This window comes from Argopecten irradians, chromosome 4, assembly GCF_041381155.1.
Source record: "Argopecten irradians isolate NY chromosome 4, Ai_NY, whole genome shotgun sequence".
In the NCBI taxonomy this organism is placed as follows: Eukaryota; Metazoa; Mollusca; class Bivalvia; order Pectinida; family Pectinidae; genus Argopecten; species Argopecten irradians.
Window position 1 is genome coordinate 20,896,537 of NC_091137.1, and position 18,659 is coordinate 20,915,195.

The 18,659-nt window shown below is 34.1% G+C and overlaps 1 protein-coding gene and 1 long non-coding RNA gene across 2 annotated transcripts; both read left to right on the forward strand.

Moving 5' to 3' along the window:
- The first annotated feature begins 519 nt into the window (after nt 1-519).
- Nucleotides 520-2,816, forward strand: LOC138322174 (splicing factor 3A subunit 2-like). Its single transcript, XM_069266225.1, has 2 exons — nt 520-667; nt 1,903-2,816. Exons 1-2 carry the CDS (start codon nt 520-522, stop codon nt 2,814-2,816), a joined length of 1,062 nt encoding a protein of 353 aa, XP_069122326.1.
- A 506-nt stretch (nt 2,817-3,322) lies between these two features.
- LOC138322428 (uncharacterized) lies at nt 3,323-5,233 on the forward strand. Its single transcript, XR_011208393.1, has 3 exons — nt 3,323-3,573; nt 4,221-4,324; nt 5,147-5,233. It is a non-coding gene; the product is annotated as an uncharacterized lncRNA (long non-coding RNA).
- Nucleotides 5,234-18,659: the final 13,426 nt, after the last annotated feature.

An 18,659-nucleotide genomic window follows, 5' to 3' on the forward strand; every position in this document is an offset into this window, starting at 1 on the left:
ACGTTTTTGTTGAATTTGGATCGTAAATTTATATGTGGGAAAAATGGCATTAATAATAATTTATTTTTCAAATATGTAAAAAAAAAAAAAAATAGGGGATGATTTTTGTCATAATGTGGCGCGCTTACTTTTCCATTAAAAATTCTACATCACATCAAAATTACTACCCTGTTAAGGTTCCCAACCGTTTTTTACTATGATTTGGGTTTCATGTTTTCAGAAGGACCTCGGGGTGTTTTCAGGGGGTTGGGGAGGGCGGATGTTTCCATTTATTACGGGATCCCTTACAAATTGCGGGGTCTGGGGGGTCAGGGGTTTAACCTGTGTACATCCTCTACAGCTTTATACCACTGATCTTCTATGATTTTTACGGGGTTAAAGTCTTTGATTTAGGCAGATTGTTTCCTTTTGTTGGGAACCACAGTGGTTGTATGGTTAACGGCAATAATGCTCTGTGGTACTGGATATTTTTGTTTGACGGTGGGTTCCTCGACTTGTGATCTTTAGGCCTTAGGTTTTATGACTGAAGTCGGGGACCGTGATCGCAGTTTTGTGTGGTGTGTGGACACGGGTGTGATCTTCCAAGTCCTCTTGGGAACTAGTTTTGTGATGGATCGGTGCCGGGCTGGTTGGGAACTATTGGCTTGGTTATATGGTACCACAGGAGGTACAGGATCCTGGGGATCCTTTTTGTGTAATTAGTGGGGGGGCATGGGGTGGTTGTCGCTATTGTCCTTTTGTTGTTGTAATGGCGGACGGTTTTTCTACTCCGTTAATTTGTTTCACGTTGACGGTTGTACAGAACTATTGGATACCTTATTTTTGTCCTATTAAATGACAGTGGTGGCTTTTTTGCTATTATTAAATACCTCTTTTTCTAGTGTCACTTTTTTTTATCTTCAATCTATGAATAGATAAATTTGATATAAATGGCTTCCAACAATTTTTTTAGTAGTAAAGTACAAGTGGTACCCTGTTACTGGGGTTTCTTATTGACACTTAAAAGTTGGTATAAGAGAGCGGGCGTGCATTTTATCCACTTTGTTTTCATTAAAAGAGGCGGACTATTGTATTGATTGATATAATTATTATTGAATGTGATAAGATCGTATTTTTTCTATCAATTTTTACAATGTCATAACGTCAGCTTGTTTTCATCAACGCGTGGGGAGGCACACCGAATGTTCCTAGATGTAAATATGTGATATGTAATATAATATTCATGTGTTAGTTAGACTTGTTTGGGAGTTTGGCGGCATCTATGGGTTCAGGGGGCAATGCTTGGTGCAAATTGCGTTAGCAACGGGGCTGGATTATGATAATATTTCATGGTTGGACTTTTTACATGATTTATGTCTCCAAATTATAAATTCATTTTCGTAGTGTTCTTCATCTCCGTTACTTTTTACACACAACAGTATTGATCTAATTTATATTACAGCTATATAAACAGCAGTATTACAGTGATATATGATGTGATCTTCAACACGACGGTGACGGACACCGTCAGGGCCAGATATGGGAGGTTATTATTGACACAGTACGGGAAAATGGCGGTATTATAGTAGGAAATGATACAAGACACCTGAACGGTACACCGCAGATGGATTTCTTACCAGACAATAGGACGTCACATATAGATACAGGTATGTCATCATCATCAACGTTGTCGACTTCTTGATATTCTTTCTGCTGCCTCTCCTCTAACTACTATTGCCGCCTCCCTCCTCCTCCTCTTCTCTTCTAATTTTCTGCTGCTATTTTTATTACTGCCTTCCATCTCCTTCTGTCGCTGCTGATGCTACCTCCCCCCCCCCCTTTCCTTCGACTTCTGCTCCTTCTTTGTTCTTGCTACCGTTTCTACTTCATGTTCTGCTAAAGCTGTCCATTCTCCTGCTACAGCTGTCCATTCTCTTGCTACAGCTGTCCATTCTGCTGCTGCTGCTGTCCATTCTCCTGCTACAGCTGTCCATTCTCCTGCTACAGCTGTCCATTCTCCTGCTACAGCTGTCCATTCTCCTGCTACAGCTTTCCATTCTCCTGATGCTGCTGTCCATTCTCCTGCTGCTGCTGTCCATTCTCCTGCTACAGCTGTCCATTCTCCTGCTACAGCTGTCCATTCTCCTGCTACAGCTTTCCATTCTCCTGCTGCTGCTGCTGTACATTCTCCTGCTACAGCTGTCCATTCTCCTGCTACAGCTGTCCATTCTCCTGCTACAGCTTTCCATTCTCCTGATGCTGCTGTCCATTCTCCTGCTACAGCTGTCCATTATCCTGCTGCTGCTGTCCATTCTCCTGATACAGCTGTCCATTCTCTTTCTACAGCTGTCCATTCTCCTGCTACAGCTGTCCATTCTCCTGCTACAGCTTTCCATTCTCCTGCTGCTGCTGTCCATTATCCTGCTACAGCTTTCCATTCTCCTGCTACAGCTGTCCATTCTCCTGCTTCTGCTGTCCATTCCCCTGCTACAGCTGTCCATTCTCCTGCTACAGCTGTCCATTCTCCTGCTACAGCTTTCCATTCTCCTGCTACAGCTGTCCATTCTCCTGCTGCTGCTGTCCATTCTTTTGCTACAGCTGTCCATTCTCCTGCTGCTGCTGTCCATTCTCCTGCTACAGCTGTCCATTATCCTACTACAGCTGTCCATTCTCCTGCTACAGCTTTCCATTCTCCTGCTACAGCTGTCCATTCTCCTGCTGCTGTTGTCCATTCTCCTGCTACAGCTGTCCATTCTCCTGCTACAGCTGTCCATTCTCCTGCTGCTGGAGTCCCTCCTTCTGTTAATTCTCAAAATAATCAATTTGGAATATTGTAATGTGATCATGGAATCTTGCATCGATGATGTTGCATGATTCAGAAAAAACTGGTAAAGATAAAATAATCTCATACATTAATAGCTGTCTTTATTTTCAGTTGATGTTTCGGATATGTGTTTCGTGTATAACTACAGGAACGTTTGTCGGAATAACAGCGTCTGTTTCGTTAACGAGGACTTCTATCCAGCCTGCAAGTACGTAATGTATTGTTTAGGTTTGGTTTTCATTCTAGAAGCTGGCAAAAAATCTCTACGGGAGGCTGGAGGCACACCATTAGAGCGCTGAGCTAAAAGATGCTACATAAGGACGCAACCATGAATACCGGCCAGTCTCTCCACGTGACATGCTTAACGTTATTTCAATGAAAGCTTTCTTCAGGCCATGTAAACGTAGACGAGAAATGTTTGAAACCACAATGCATTTGGTAACTTTAGGATATGCTTAGAACAAAATAGAGGTGATGATCTTATTGACCTAATATGCAACTATTTTGGCTGAAGTTATTTATTAAAATCATTGCTGATATTTTCGTTGAAGGTGTGACGCAAATTTCACCGGAAGCAACTGTTCCAAAGCCAAGTCACCGGAAGCATTATTATCATTACCGTCCCAGGATAGTGCTTTATACCACGTGATACTTCCGGTTTTGATTGGGTTTCTGTTATTGGTGGTACTGACAATCATATTGTGCTGCTTATTGGCGATTGCCCGTAGGAAGAATCGTAAGTGGGAACCAGAAGCGCCGGAGTCTATAGAGTAAGTTAATGATAGATGATGTAGATCTGCTTCCTTTATCTAGTCTGTCATCACACGAGGCTGACGTGTAGTAAAAATAGTTTTCTTCTTCTTCTACTTTCTGGTCAGGTCGACGTATAATTTAAATTGACTGACATCCGACTTATATGTCTTTGTCTGTCATCGCTTATTGGCAAAGTTTACCTCCTGTCTTCTAAGTTAACTCGTCGACTATAGGTGACAATACCTATAGTCGACGTGCAGCATTGGTAATTTGATGCATTATTGAAATCAACTGACATCGCTTAGATGTCATAATATATTCACTCATCTGTCGTCGCTTAGGTGTTCTATAATATCAAGTCATCTGTCGTCGCTTATAACCGATGATAAGTTCTTGTTTTGTCTTGGATTGTTGTCGAATGTGTGTTCTATCATCTGTCGTCACTTTTGGCCTACGTAGAGCTCTGGTCGCCTGTTGTTTTGTATCGCCGACGCGTAGTCAAGTTTGTCACCTGGCCGCACTGTCATCACTCATCGTGGATTTCTGGCCTTGTATCATGGACTATGGTCAACGCGTAGTTCTAAACAGCTGCTTGGATTTCGAGAGAGTCCTTCAGCATAGGAATATGAAAAATAGTGTACATGTTTTTTTTTTTATTTTTCAGTTCCGACAGATCGGAAGAGCCGTATTTCTCCTCCGGACCATTCTTCTTACCACATCTCAAGTATCCACAATCTCCATTTTCTCCGCTTGATCACCCTTCTCTAGGTAAAACAAACTAGACTTTTTTCTATTCCGTCATGGTTTTACTAAATTAAAATGAAAAAAGAAACATTTAAAAAAACCATATTTTATCAATTTACTTGTTAGCATATTCTTACACTGATTAATAACGATAGATGTCTTAAAAATTACTTTTGTTTAAATGAAAGCTAGCATACCATTATTAAATAATGAAGCATCCTTTTTGATGAGTTTGAATTTGAATATACTTATAACTAGTAAATGGTTAGGGCGAATGCTATTAGAATATTGAGTTTTCAAAACTGGTAAACAGGACGATATTTTAGCGATATTATGAAATATGTTCTAGGACGACACAAAGTACATTTCCTATTCATAGTTGTACTAAGTTTTATAGTATAATATATTTTGGCCCCCTCGTTCCGATAAAAACTGTCTATGCACAGAATGTAAATGTATACTTTATGAATATTACAGTAACAAGTGATTTGTGTACATGTGAATAAGTGATGATGAATGATGGTTGTTAATCTGTATTACTTACATGTTTTCTTGACTATAAGTAATGCTAAATGATATGGTTAAAGATAGTGAATCTAAATTGCATGATCTATTACTGTATGTGTGTGGGAATGTATTAGTGTGATTATGTCGTGTCTTTTTACGTATATATTTATCAAAATATTTGGACAAATAAAACAATAATATTCAAAAACTGACTTGGTGACTTATGAAAAGCTTACCATTTCCTCCATTTAAAAGTGTTTTCCTAACCATATACTGGATGAGATTCACCAAGTAGAGATTGTACTTTGATCTGGAATGACACATTTCCTTTTGTTGTAGCTTCTGAAGGAGACAAGTCATTGTGGGAGATGTATTTACACAACGAGACGTATTTTAACTCTCCAACCATACACACAACATATGATACATGATCAAACTTTTGGTAAGTGAGATGTACGTGTAACAAATCAGACATGTCTAACCATGATGGAAGCAGATGTTGAAGTTGTAATAAGAAACAGTTCATTTCAAAATATCGGTTTTCTTTAAAGACGGAAAGTGACTTACAAGAAACAGGATCATTATTTAATCACAATGTGAATGTTTTTATAAATAAATACTTTTATATACTACCTAGGTGTATCAGCGTGTAGATTTTTGTCGTCTATGGTGGACGTGCTGCAGGCCTAACAAACAGCAGACGTTTCTACAGTTCATCCTACAGTGGTCCACGGTGGCTATCTGCAATTCTACTCAAACCTCATTATAACCAACACTTAGACTTCGCGGGCATACCAAAGTGTTTGGGATATAAGTGTTCGGATTATGGAGTATGCTAGAAAGTGAGATGCCACAAGTAATGTCATTGTCAGTGCAATGTCAGCATTCTGAGGAGTGAATGTTCGGAATGTCAGACCGTTAGATTTTGTAGGCTCCAAAATGTCATAGCACGTGATTATAAAAGCATTAAATACCAGGACACAGGACATAGATGTAGAAATCAAGAGTCCCATACCACGTGATTCAACGGGCATAACATCACACGGTTAAATGGGCATAAGAAATGTCAGACCACGTGATTATATATTGACATATAGATGTTGGCCATATTATTTCTGCGCTTATTATTTGTTTTACCTAAATCAGTGCAAACGAAATGCTTTTAGTAGAAACATTATGAGAAAATTGGAATCGCAAGGTTTCCGTATCATGTTAAAATAATAGTTTATGCCAACAGACCGTCTCACTTTATTTATCTATTTCAATATAATTATGCTTGTCGAACTGTGTATTACTTGTATTGTCATTTCAATATCAAGGGAAATTAATTAAACCTCGTTGGGCACAGTAGCTAGCGTCCTCCTGTATTTTTGCTATAGTCAGTATATAAATAATAGCATGAGAAACATAAATGTACCATACTTGCACATCCGTAAAGTGTCGCTTGTATACATTGATTTATGTACATGTACAAGTACATAAAATGAAAAGCTATTACACACATATCTTTCACGAGACACATAATCGTAACGACGAGAACACGGTCAAAGGCCATGATGACTTCTGTATCCAACATGTAGTCAGAGTGATGCTGAATATCTTCTACAAACAACAGGTAACCAGGGAGACGAGAGGTCATAGATCATGCTGAATAACTTCTACATCCAACAGGTAGTCAGGGAGACGGCAGAGAGGTATATATGACCTCTACCGCTGCACGGACCACCAGATGAGATGTCAGAATATCACGTGACTTTTGGCCTGAATTGTAATATATGACAGAGCAAAATATGAAATCCCAGACGAATCTGTGTGCACAGGAAAAACACTAGTGACATAAAAGGGATATTTCTTTGATCTACAGAAGAAGTGTATATATAGTATAACAAAATCCTGATATAACTACAACTAATCCAAGATGATGTTAACATTTTTAAAAATAATCAAATTATATAACATGTGATTTAACGAATTTAAAGCTACTTTATGAAAGTCAGAAAGATATTCTTCATTGGATTTGTTGTCTATTCATAGGATGTTATTTATTATACTAGTATAATTATTAATATTGATATCAAGATATAATTGCAGTATACAATAATCTGAAGGTAATTGTGGTTGTTGCGGGTTACCTCCCATTATATACTAAAAATATTTTTGATATATTTTGCTTTCAATAATTATTCATTCACACACTCAAATGAAAGGAAGATCCATATCTAATTCTATATAAGATCTCCTATCAACTAGTTATTTTGTATATAAGTACCTCATTTTATTTTCTTCTGTAATATCTTGGGTTCCGTCGATACTCAAAACTCAACTCATGCAAACGACGGTGATCTAACTTTTTGAGTATGGATAGTGTAATATCTTGGGTTCCGTCGATACTCAAAACACACTAATTCATTCTAACAGTAAAACCTTGAAACCGGATACGGAGTTCCGGACGTCATTCTAAAAGCGGACAACAACGTTAACATAATGAAGCGACGGTACACATAGAACCATTAATGTCAATACATTACATATAGGAAAAAAGTGAAGGCAGCATAGGCAAGACAGGTGATGGCGGTGAACGTTTGAAAAATTTCAAATCACATAGCCACTCGTATCCTCTATTTCTATAATGTTGTTGATTAAATTTTATGTTTAAACCAAACTGTACTTTAATTTAGCAAAATTAAAAATGGTTTCATCAAGAGAGCATTCTTTTAATACTGCCTACAAAAGAATAAATAAAAAATGCTAGTCCTAAAATATGCATAGCTATGGACTGAAGGAAACAAATAAAGTGTGTCAAACATTCTATTACTTTCAAGGTAGCAAAATTATACTCTAATCAGATAAAAACAAAAAGAAATTCATACTGAAAAGAACAAATACAACGAACTTATTTGTTTTGTTCCGATATAAACTGGTTAACAAGTCAATTATCTTTGCTTTTAAATATGACAGATAGTGAAAATTAAAAGTAATTAGTTATCGTGCGTTTTATTTAGGTATAACGAAGAGTAAAATATATAGTTATTAAAAGACGTGTAATATACGCACCATGTAATCGGAGGTATCCACCTGGCCTGCATCAGTCTCGGTTCTGCAATGACTCAAGTATGCCTAATGTACATAAATAAATATATATGATATGATCAAATGTGACAAATACGTAAATATAACGATGGGCATTGTTCATACGTTTTAGTACTTAACTTTAATACACACATAAGGACACACTTAAGATTGAGTCGTTATCAATGTATATATATATTGCTTACTTTATAAACACGTAATCTATAAGTATTACATTGAATGACGTTTTTCAGAGAAACAACATTGGCCGCGGTACGCACTTCCTACCATACATAATAACATAACTGTATTTTAATTGACACATACAATTCCTACTTTCATTTTCGGTTTTGTTAAATAGACATGCTTTACTCATAAATCGAAATTCAGTCACTGGACAGGAATATTGAAATATCGATAAAATGTGACAGACAGAGTTTTTATATTTTAAAAAAAAATCAACAAAAATGATAATAAAATTGCCAAAACAACATGTCCCCTGCCCACTTACAAAACTAAGGAGGCAGTGCCCCTAATCTTCTTATCGACTGTATTTAGAAGCGCTCTAATGTCAGGCTGTCCGTTACTGGATAACATCTAACAAGTTACAGGTAGTGGGGACTCTTTACCTAGCTGATCCCCACACCATTTCTACCTAGTAACAGTTCATGTGATAATTAGTGCGAGTACCACTTGGCCTATTTTGGAATTATAAGGGTCATCAATTATAGGTGGAATTTTCTCGTTTCATTGATTTTGATGTTACGGAGAAAATTATTTAGTGATATTTTATTTTCCAATAATACCGTATATGATAAAAAACGTTCCTCTTTCAATTATATATATATAGTATATTACATGAGTGATCATTTCATATGATATTTTATGATACGAGTCTAAGAAGTTTTTGTTTTTGCGACCCTTACGAGCAAAAATTAAAACTTCGAGCCGAGTTTCATAAAATCTCAAATGAAATGAACACAAATTTAAAATACTTAAATTATTATCACATTACTACAAAACCCCACATTACAAAGACTTTCATGTAAAAAAGTATTCCGAAAATCTAGCAGAAGCCGCCATTTTCTCCCGTCGTTCTCGTAAACCTAACGTCACGTAATGTTTCCTGCCTTCATTTTATTGTTTCTGTCTGACTTCACAATGAATTTCTATCAAAAGAAAATCTCTCCTGGTTATATTTCACTACATATGCAAAAATATTACACGGCGAAATAACTCGATATCAGGCGGATTATGTGATAAAATATGTTCGGTTTTGTTTAAATATCATTATCGTCTAACAAGAATATCGAGTTGTGCATGTGGCTTTACGCATAACAATACGTATCAGATTGCTGATGTAGTCAATGTTTATCTTTTCAATGATAAGACAGATCACCGCATCAGATGTACAACACAGAAGCCAGACATGGGAACAAGTTTTAAAAGGTACGTAATGATTCATGTTGGGGATAAACAACAGCACTAAACTGGTTATTTTTCTCACATGATTGACATATCACTGGCGCGTGCCGGCCGTCATGAGATCACATGTGATAATCGTTCTACAATGCTGGCGATAGATATGGCTGTCCAAGTGTGAGTTAGTTTAACAGTGTAAACTATGTATTCATAAAGCTATGTTCCAAAAATAGAAATAACCAAGTAACCGGCCAGTTTATGTAAAAGCGATTCAGATTTGTGGACACGATTTCATACACAATGCATATCATGAAGACAAAAACGTTCATCAAAATTAGGATAAAATCATTAAAAATTCAACCCTAAAAGTGTATAATTGGAGATGCTGTGTTACAGTTTATTTGTAGGTGTTAATATATATCGTAAAATAGATTTTACCTCTAATACTGCATAGCCACGTTATTCTAAACTTTAGCAATCATCATATTCGTCTTAATCCGTAATCAAAGTTCAGTTCTGAATATCATAAAGTATAAATGTATATATCAAAACGGGACAGAATAGACGTGGGTAGCACAACGTCATATCATGGCGAGGGCATAGAATAGAAAAAAAAGACATTGTTAAATTCATATTAATATTTTAGACATAAGCTCTGTGACATTTTAAGGAATTACTACTGAATACAGATAAACTTATCGTAGCAAATATTATTAATATCCAAAACATGACTGAATACTTCAAGGACAAAAACACACAAAAAAAAGTTTCAATACTTTCAGAAGTTTATAGATGTTGTTTATTATCTGGTGTTCAGTAAACAGGTGCGTGCATGTTTGCCGACAGCCATTTAAGCATGTGGTTATTACGTGTGATGTATATAAAGAATACAACCAAGAATATAAATCTCTGAATGGTGAAGCATGAACTGTATACTAATTATACACGTATATATACATCCTAATCTTATCTGCTTTTTAAAGTAAGAAATGATTTTAGCTGTATTATTGGAACAATGAAATAAATAGTTGTATGCAGCGTTAAACTTATAGATCGTGTATTTACATGTAAAGTACAATCCCAATCACATTACAATGCAGGAGGCGAAGCATCGCGATCAGTAGTTAATGCTTTATTTGTCATGTTTGCATAATAATGCTGCGTTTGATAAAAACACAAATTATGATATGTGCAGTTTATTTGAAAAGCATGAAAGGCATGATGGAGTAATAAAATTGTTGATACATTCATCACAAATCCAGAAGTTACAGTCTAGAAAACAGATGATGTGAGCGGTGATTGTACGTATTTTATTCATTTTTTAAATACTACAATAAAACATTACCATATTCAGACAAGGTTACAAAGGAAAAATTATTGGTTCAAATTGTTAAAGGCCCACTACCTTTCCGGAGCAAAATTTAAAGGTTTCTTAAAAAACATTAATAACAAAAGAAAATATATATCGATGGCTTAAGATGAGGTTACAACACCAAACATATGCAAGATTTCCTGTCTAATGTACGGTAACAGTGGAGATTCATTTCGCTGTTTTGCTGTCTGGCGCAGTGATAGTCAACTACCGCGCGGCATTTAGGACGACGGCGGGAAACATAAAACGACCCGCGTTACGAAAATTAACATTTTATTTTTTCTAATTAAACAGTTCTGAAGGTGATGATACGTGTGCTAGTAAACGTATAGTTAATAACTTCTGCGACTCTACAAAATTATTGATCTCGTTTTACATTCCTATTTTAAAAATTAAAAGCCATTTCGGAAAGGTAGTGGCCCTTTAAGGTATGTTTAGTTAAAATTGTTAGACAATATGGAGACTGAATTACCACTTTGAACAACGTCGAGAGATCCCTCATTTACATTAATAAAAAAGGATAGAGATGCCACATTTAATATTTATATAAAAGGTAGAGAGCTATGCCACATTTAACAGTACTATAAAATAAAGAGCGATGCCATATTTGAAATATCGTCGGTTACCCACGTTTATTTAAAGATGCTTCACCGCCGACAGAGCATAAACGGTACTCATCATTTAAACAATTATTGGTGTTTAATCGTGTATATGTGTGTCTTATGAACACAAAAATGCATATAAAATTATTCATTTTGCTTTTGAGTGTCATGGAGTGCTTTTTTTTGTTATGAAATTAATCACTTTTAATATTTTGATTTTGAAATAAAATTAGAAAAGCAAACTTTTCAATGATGGTTTGTAACTGAGGAAAAGTATTAATGCGTCTGCCGCTGTTTTAAATAGCGACACATACTATTCGTCAGTGGTGTACCATCTTTAACAATGATATGGAATAGATATGCGACATTTAACAAATAATACTGAATAGAGATGTCATATTTAACTATGATAAGGTATAGAGATGCCACATTTAACAATGATATGGTATAGAGATGCCACATTTAACAATGATATGGTATAGAGATGCCACATTTAACAATGATATGGTATAGAGATGCCACATTTAACAATGATATGGAATAGAGATGTCATATTTAACAATGATATGGAATAGAGATGTCATATTTAACTATGATATGGTATAGAGATGCCACATTTAACAATGATATGGTATAGAAATGTCATATTTAACAATGATATGGAATAGAGATGTCATATTTAACTATGATATGGTATAGAGATGCCACATTTAACAATGATAAGGTATAGAGATGCCACATTTAACAATGATATGGAATAGAGATGTCATATTTAACTATGATATGGTATAGAGATGCCACATTTAACAATGATATGGTATAGAGATGCCACATTTAACAATGATATGGTATAGAGATGCCACATTTAACAATGATATGGTATAGAGATGCCACATTTAACAATGATATGGTATAGAGATGCCACATTTTACAATAATACGGAATAGAGGTGTCATTTTAACAATGATAAGGAATAGATATGCCACATTAAAAAATGATAAGGAATAGAGATGCCATTTTAAACAATGATTTGGTATAGACATGTCACATTTAACAATGATATGGTAAGGAGATAGCATTTTATAAATGATACGGAATAGAGATGTCACATTTATATTGATTAGAAAGACAACTATCAAATCTTAAAAGGATACCTGGTCTCCATTTCTCAAAACAAACTTAAGTTAAAACCTGACTTAGTTTATAATTTTTCAGAAAAATGTTTTTTTGACTTAGTTCTGCACTTTTGTTCCTAGAAATCGGACTCAGGCATATAAGTTATGAATCTACCATTGATATGTAAAGTAGAGAGATACCACATTTGATAAAAATCTATAATGAAGTACAGAAATACTACATTAAACAAGGAATTATAATGAAGTACAGAAACACTACAGTTAACAAAGATATAAAGGTTAGGGAATTCAGTTACCGCAGCACTTGCGCTCAATTTTCGTTCTCCAAAAACATTTTTTTTTTCATTTTTATTATAAATGGTTATTTGAACAACCAACGAAATTATTACTCACATGTTTTTTTTTCTTTCATTTTTTATGTTTCTTGGTTGTTTACAGCCAATTTAGTAAAGGAATTTGAAATAAAGGTAAGTAACTAACAATTAATAATTTTGTTTTGGTTTTGGGCTTGAAATAATTCTTAGAAAGAGAAGGGTCTTTTGTTTATTTAAATCGATTTACATAATAAATTTGGTCTAACGCAAAGTCAATAACGCATACAACCACGAAAAAGGAATTGAGGCAAATACCCGGGAGCCATATTTAACAAGGATAAATATGGAATATAGATGTCATATTTAACCAGAATAAAGAAGGTAGAGACATATATAGTATGGACATGTGAAGTAATCATACACCATATTTAATAAGGAAGTATAAGTTAATGAGATGAAATATCTATCAAATTTGATAAGGTAAAAGAATATCATGTTAAACATTGGTATGTGAGGTAGTGATATGCCACATTTTACAAGCATTTTATTCACAGTGCAGAATTTAAAAGGATAAATAATGAAGAAAGGTAACATATTGAATATATTTATGTAGGTAAAGGGATTCCATATTTAGATATATATAACATAGCAGTGAGTTGTGTTCCGCGTCTTTGCGGATTATCGTTATCAACATATCTTATTTTTGTATGTTTCCTTGGTTACAAGTTTATCTTTTGCGTTACAACCAAATAAAAACTTGCTGTATTTATTAAGGGTTTGAATCCTTACAGAGAAATATATATTTTACTTTAAGTTACTGGATACACAATGTATTCGGTATTAACTAAACCCCACCAACACGACCAAGGACAATTTTAGCTAATGAAATATTAGCGTTTGCACAGAATGAAAATTGTACAAGGTTTAAAGGCCCACTATCAGTCCGTTATGGCTTATATTTTAATAAGTAGGAATGTTAAATGCCCACTACCTTTCCGAAACGGCTTTTAATTTTTAAAATGGGAATGTAAAACAAGATCGATAATTTTGTAGAGTCCTAAAAATGGTTAACTTACCGTTAATACTACATTAATCATCACCTTCTGAACGATTTAATTAAAATAAATAAAATGTTTATTTTCATAACGCGGGTCGTATTATGTTTCCCGCCGTCGTCCTAAATACCGCGCGGTAGTTGACTATTACTGCGCCAGACGGCAAAACAGCGAATTGACTCCACTGTTTTCATATATTACACAGGAAATCTTGCATATGTTTGGTGTCGTAACCTTATTTTAGATCATCGGTATGCATTTTCTGATGTTATTAATGTTTTTTAAGAAACCTTTATATCTTGCTCCGGAAAGGTAATGGGCCTTTAAACCAAATTGATAATTTTGTAGAGTCACGATCGTTATTAGTTTACCGATAATACTTCACTTAAAATCATCCTCTAAAGAATTTTATTCAAAATAAATTGAAATCTAATTTTCATAATGCAGGTCGTTTTATGTTTCCCGCCGTCGTCCTAATTACCGTGTGTTATTTGGCTATAACTGCGCCAGACGACAATCTTCACTGTTAATATATGTTACGCCGGAAAGTTTGGTGTTGTGACCTCAATGTTTTTGTGTTGCTTTTTTAAGCAACTTATTTTTTTATGCTTTGAAAAGATAGTGGTACCTTACTTGTAAGGTCGGCATATATGATATAGAAATAAAGCCATGTCACATCATATAAAGATATATCAGATAGAGAGATACCACATTTAACAATGATAGATATGGTTGAATGATGCTACATTTGCCATTAATATAACAGGTGAAAAGATGTCACATTTATCAAAGAAAATTTATAAGCTTGAAGGAAGCCAAATATGACAAGGTATAAGGAATTTCACATTTAGTAATGATATGAAAGTAGAGAGATGCCACGATTTATAAGGTAGAAAGATGTCATATTTAATATCCATTTGATACGTAAGATAAAGGGATGCCACATTTAATCTTACAGATGCCACATTTAACTTTCATTTGAAAAGAAGAGATGCCACTTTAAACCTAAATATGTTCGGTAGAGGTACCAAGGATATGAAATGTAAAAACGGATAAAATGATATGTCATAATTAACTAGCATAGGACGCTACATATGTCACCACTAATATGAATAAATAAGCTACAGTTATGGTACCCGTGTATTCAAAAATATCCTGAAATTTACCTACCTCAAGTATGCACAGTGCCATTGTTTTTTCTCTATTTTTTCTTCATAACTGACATCTTTAGACGGCATAGTCGGTCGTCGTGACGGACATAACACGTTGACAATCACATGATTTAGCCTCTCTCACCGGTTATATATAGCGTCACATTGCATGCATGACCAGCGTCGTCGCTGACACATAGATACGGGTACATACGGGTTTAGACTTATAAATAACATGTAGAACGTTTGTTGTTTATCTTATGAAAATGAAATAATTTGACGACGTTTACACGCCCGAGTTGGTAATAAGTGTTATTGAACCTGAAGCAATAAGCATACACAGTTTTAAACTTAACAAAAAATATCTATATATATATATATATATAATAGCATCATATACGCACAGAACATGTTAAAGAGCAAAACGTCTCAATAATCTAGTGCTGAACTGTATAAATACAAATGCTGAAAGATCTTTCAGATATGATCTCCTCAAAATTAACAGTTCATGATTCGATATTTCATTCATATATGGTATGATACCATCAATATGATTAAAAAGAGTCATGAACAAGTTATTTTAATCCAACTAGGATATAACTGTTGATAGATCATTATGTTTCTATCAATATTTACATGTTGCATTCTGCGATGCACATTTTTTTAAATCTAAGAATTGTCATTTAGAAATTATTAACGTTAGATCACAAATGTCTTGAGGAGTCTTTTTCTCTAACGATATGATATTATGCATTTTAAGCCAATAAAAAGATAGCTATAAGTAAGATTTAATCGATAACATGATCACTGACTGATACTGTCATCGTTTTAAAGGTTTTTAAGATATCATTCAGTCCCATAACGAGTAAGTCATTAAAACATCATTAAACACATCTGCATAAATTGTCTGAAAAAAGCCCTACCTTGTCTTTACACTGTATAAACATCAAACAAAGAACCAAATAACCTGAAATGATATACATTGTTTAGTTCTAAAACATATGTATCATTACCATATTTCTTATCTAATTACTATAATAGTAATAATATGCAAAATGATATGAATCCCCCAAAACAACTTGTAATTACACGGTAACATCCTTTTATATAAGATATAATGAGTATCGATAAGATGATAATTGTTTCAAAAAGATCAGGCGGTGTCATGTACAAGTGTGAAATACGGCATGACAAGACTACAATGGTAAATGGGGACATTGAAATAAAGTCCAATATATATGTGTAGTTTCACAAGTCATCACGTGCAACATTTTTTTCCGTGGAAATTTCTCACCACGAGTTCCTCTGTTTGCTTTGTTATACATCATTCACCACCGTATTCCCAGACATTTGTAATTCAAAGTATTTTCTTCCGTTTAATTTGAAGAAAATACATTTAATGGGGTTTTGAATCTAACATGTTTCTAACTTTTGATGCTCTTAAGAAAATTAACAATATTTAAGTATTGGTTGAAACTGATAGAAACTCAAAACTGTATTTTGAAATCATGTTATCAAGAAATGTTAGACCACAATGATGTATGGGTGATAAATATAAAAAATGAATTGTATAGAATAGGTTTTGGTTACCTTTGGCAAACAGATAATATAGATAACAGTACTTATTATATAATTAAACAAAGGTTAATGGATATATATAAACAAGATTGTCTTGAACAGATAAGAACATCTTCAAAAGGATTATTTTACTCGTATCTTGACCACGATTTTGGTTTACAAAGCTATTTAAGAAAACCAATCTTAAAAGATCTTCTCAAAGAAGTTTCCAAAATATGAATCTCTGCACACAGTCTTAATGTAAAAAGGGTCGATACCAGAATATACCACAACATTTAAGAATATGTACTTTGTGTAATTTAAATGACGTTGAAAATTAATTTAATTTTGCTTTGAAATGTCCATGTTACTCTGATACCCGTCAAAATTTAATGAAAAACTATTACTTTAAAAAACCAAGTATGTGTAAACTAATATTCAACTCTTTAATGTAATAGATGTGAAAGGACTTAGCAAAATTCCTTAAAGCTACAAACGCAAAACGATCTTTAGTAATCAATTAGTTATACTCTTCCGAATGTAGAACTGACTACCTGTATCTTTGTACAATATGTATTATATGATCCGTATGTATAGCCAACTGATGAGTCAGCAGACTCAAAGTGAATAAAATTTGAAGCTATCAAAACTTGTCCCTCTATCTTTGTCATGTGCTCACAGTTGATAACTTATATATATATATATATCCCTTTGCACAGCACACTGAAAGATTTCTAATTTATATTGTATTAAGTATTGTTAAGCATACTCGCTGTTAAATTCCCACAGTATCATAACTATGTACATTGTATTTTGATTGTTTATGTACACTCGTGAATATCAAATCGTATGAAGTTATGTCAATATTGTGAAATGCTTTTAAATGATAATGATAACCTATATTGTTTTATATTGTGACAAAAACCACAAAATTGGTGATAAATACTGGTGATCGTTGGTCAATAACTTATTTTGGAATAGAATTCATGTAAACGCTTCAGAAGTTATTAGATTTGTTTAAATATAATGTAATACTTTTTGGGTGAAGAATTTAAACAATCTATTTTTAAAATGAACATTAGGTAGATTTCAGATTATGAAATGTAAAAATGGTGTATCGACTTTTTAAATAAATGATCTTTATTATTGCGATTTAATTCTTACTGAATTCTATTAGGACCTGAACTAATATTTTGTAAATGATCTCTTTGCTATTTATCTAATGTTTTCAAGTTAAATGTCATTATTTACGTTATTTTCGGAGGAAATAAAGAATATAATATAGTCGTTATTTTCACAGGTAGAAATTTCGTGATTTTCACTTGAAAATGTTCTTAATCTAAGTAGTAGTGATTAATTTTCGGTGTCTGATTATTAAAGATGCTCCACCGCAGACAAATGGTATTTTTTCACTATCAAAAACAGGAGCAGACGATTTAGTATTTTTCTTCATTTATAAAAGTTACTTACGTTACACCATTACCACCATTGAAAAGTTTGAGCTTCTAATTTTACCTCAAGTTTAATTAGGCATACATATTCACGGTTAAACCCCAATTATTGTTCAAATGATGAATATCATTTATGCTCTGTCGGCGGTGGAGCATCTTTAAAGCATACATGATTAACCAAATTATTTGTTTTCGCATACATTTTTCGCAACCAAATGAACATCCTACAAAACTTGCGTATCTGCGGTATGTTTCTAGGACACTGAAGGATTTGGGGGCAGTTTCATGAACGTTTTTAAAATTCTCCATATGAATGCATGGAAGATCCTAAACTTGTATAATGATTTTCTATTGGAAATCTAAAGTTAAAGAATTCCTTGAAATTAAGGAATATTCATGAAACTAGAACCACATGTAACTTACCAGTGTGACATGATATACTGCCTCCCTAGAATGACTTACATACGCCTAATAGCCGAGACATCACATGAAGAGATACGATAAACAGTATTGATACAAAATCGTATTATTGGTCCATCTCACTCGTTTAATTGTTTTGACATCCAATCTTGTCCGAGATTTGTTTGACGGCCTATTTTGTCCTGAGATTTGTTTGACGTCCTGTTTTGTCCTGAGATTTGTTTGACGTCCTGTTTTGTCCTGAGATTTGATTGACGTCCTGTTTAGTCCTGGGATTTGATTGACGTCCTATTTTGTCCTGAG